At 47.3% G+C, this 2826-nt stretch overlaps 1 protein-coding gene across 1 annotated transcript; it reads right to left on the reverse strand.

The window, feature by feature from the left end:
* Nucleotides 1-551: 551 nt before the first annotated feature.
* Nucleotides 552-1445, reverse strand: LOC137347880 (probable G-protein coupled receptor 139). Its single transcript, XM_068012917.1, has one exon. It carries the CDS (start codon nucleotides 1443-1445, stop codon nucleotides 552-554), a length of 894 nt encoding a protein of 297 aa, XP_067869018.1.
* Between the last annotated feature and the right edge of the window lie 1381 nt (nucleotides 1446-2826).

The raw sequence follows: 2826 nt of genomic DNA on the forward strand, positions 1-2826 counted from the left end.
CGAGGAATGCTTTGCTCATCCGGAAGCCTTTTTGAGCAACTGCCAAGCTGAAGTGTTAGATCTGTCAGCTGCTGACGATAACTGGGACCCACTTTCTCACAACAGCTTCCTTCGTTCCACCGAAGCCCCCTCTACTAGCCTGTCCCAGTGGAAACCAATCCTCAAACCACCATATGACTTGTAGAGAGAAGTAGAGAAAATGCAGCTGCATCTGGGAAATGGGACGGAGATAGTTTCGATAATGTGACTCAAAACATACATAAAGCTAATTATCAATTAACACAGTAAGATTCCCATTATCTGCAGCATTTTGTTTTCATACACACAAGTTTATTTCATTATAAACATATGTCAGGAGCTGAAAATGGAACCAATGATGGTGCAGCAGGGACTGTGATTGTTTTTTTTCTTCTCCTCCTGTGTGGACAGAGTTGTGACTCTCCTCCTGAACACTTTACATCCTCCATAGGTCACCTGTTGCCCTTGGCAATTCTGGGGATAAACATTACATTGATGGACTGGGAAGACTGGAACGCACCTCTGGGCTGCTCTCAGAATTTTTGTTTTTTCACTAATTGAATAATTAATAAAACCGGATATTTCACAGCAACCAGCAACTGCTGTCTGAACTTGGACTGAGTCACCACATAAATAAATGAATTTGTGCAGCTATTTAAATTCTGCAGCATAATTCCAACATTTCGAAATACCAACAAAGAATCATTGAGATAATTGGGATTTCTGCCTGCGATTCTATATCTAAAGAATTCGATAACATAAGTCAACCAGAGAAGTATGAAGCTGCCAGATATGCTGAAGAGTAAGATCACGGACTTCCTTCTGCTCTCCATCTCTGGGTCACTACGATTCTCTCCCTTGTTGTGACCCCTCAGTCTTTTACGGACTTGACTGGCCATGAAAATGTGTCCGACTGTTATGGAGTTGAGCAACAGAATTAATGCGAATGGGAGCAATGGGATTAAAACCTTATCAAACCAGTGATATCCCACCCAACCGGGCTCAGTGTAAAGTATTGACTTTGGATAGCAGAACAACGGTACATTGGAGATTATCAATACAGGTTCAAATACAAAGTAGAACGGAATATTTTTAAGACAGAGCAGGATGCAGGTCATTGATAAAATCACAGTTGCGGTTTTCTCGGTGCAATATTTAGTTTTCAGCTTTTGGCAACAAATGGCCACAAATCGATCAAAGGAGAAAGTAATGGTGAACCAGACAGAACAGTCTCTTGCTGAACGAACCAGGACATAGTTAACACTGCAGACTGGGGTGATGTCCAGGAAGGATCCCGGGAAATAATAATGACCAATTTGCCTCAGTATGACATCATTGATAATGAGTAGTACATCCGCTGTTGCCATGGCCACCAGGTAGCGAGTGGTGCAATTGGAGAGACCGCACTTTCCCCGGGACAGGATCATAATCGCTACTAAATTAACTGAGAGAGAAAAGGGTAAGAGACTGGAAATTGCTGATCAAACATTCTCCGTGTCAGAGCTTAGTCAATAAAGACGGGATCATTGCACCAAAAACGGGTCAGTTGGAATCGGGTCAGCGGTTAAAGAATCTCAACCAGTACCTCAACCGCCTCGAACCTTCAAGTTTTAAACGAGTAGAGACCGGATCCTTCAGCCAACCATTCCCAAGATACGTTTGGCCTTCCCGATCAGAACCTGCAAATGGAATTCGTGATCAAACACTCCTCCTCCTGCCTTGGTGTGTGGGGAATAATAAGACGCCATTGGGATCGGATCCTCCCAGTTAGTCAAGAATCAGATAACCACTGCTTCACTGCCATCTCCACGTTGTCGTGGATTTGACACACCAGAAATCTGCATCACCCTGCAGTTGGTACATGGAAACTCACAGGATCTGACACACCTTGTATCTCCATAGGATTGGGCATAGAACCACTTACTTTTGAGCCTGTGGATCGGAACTCCAAGTTCCTGTCATTCCTATGTCATCCACCCCATACACTCTCTGTTCTCTCCTGTGCTGCCCCTCACCAGACTCGGAGCATCCCACAGGATTGGGGTTCAGGAACGCCCAGCACTAACCACATCCCCCTCCCCCTCTCCCTCTGTCCCCTATATCTGCACTGCTTCACACTAGCCTTCGCACCCCTTCTCCCTCTCCTCTCCCGTGCTGCCCTTCACCAGACGAGGAGCATGCTGCACGAATGAGAGTCCTCCACAGGATTGGGGTGCAGGAACTCCGAGCACTAACCTCCTCCCCCTCCCCCAGTCCCTCTGTCCCCTGTATCTGCACTGCTTCACAATAGCCTTCCCACCCCTTCCCCCTTCCCGTTCTTGAACCATGGTGCAGCATGGGAGACCACTTCCTGGGTTTGGGGGTCAGACACTATTCGAATTCTGTCTCCGCCTGCCCCTTCCTCCCACTCACGGGAAATATCGAACCAGTCTTTTGGCGGCACAGCGGTTCGTAGCGCAGCCTCACAGCTCCAGCGATCTGGGTTCGGTTCTGGGTACTGTTTGTGTGGCGTTTGCAAGTTCTCTCTGTGACCATGTGGGTTTTCTCCGGGTGCTCCGGTTTTCTCCCACATTCCAAAGACTTGCGGTTTGATGGGTAAATTGGCCATTGTATTAAAAAAATGCCCTCGTGTAGGTGGGTGGTAAGAGAGATGAGGGAAGTTGGGGATGTGAGCGGGAAATGGGTTAATGTAGGATTAGTAAAAAGGATCAGCGTGGACTCGGTGGCCCGAAGGGCCTGTCTCGGTGCTGTACCTCTGTATGAATCTATCCTCCCCCCTCCCATTGTTTCCCCCTGCCCCCTTCCCCG

Source organism: Heterodontus francisci, chromosome 33 (assembly GCF_036365525.1).
Source record: "Heterodontus francisci isolate sHetFra1 chromosome 33, sHetFra1.hap1, whole genome shotgun sequence".
NCBI lineage: Eukaryota > Metazoa > Chordata > Chondrichthyes > Heterodontiformes > Heterodontidae > Heterodontus > Heterodontus francisci.

Excerpts from the sequence above, each read along its gene's own strand:
- LOC137347880 (XM_068012917.1), bottom strand. The coding sequence starts at position 1,445 with ATGATCCTGTCCCGGGGAAAGTGCGGTCTCTCCAATTGCACCACTCGC.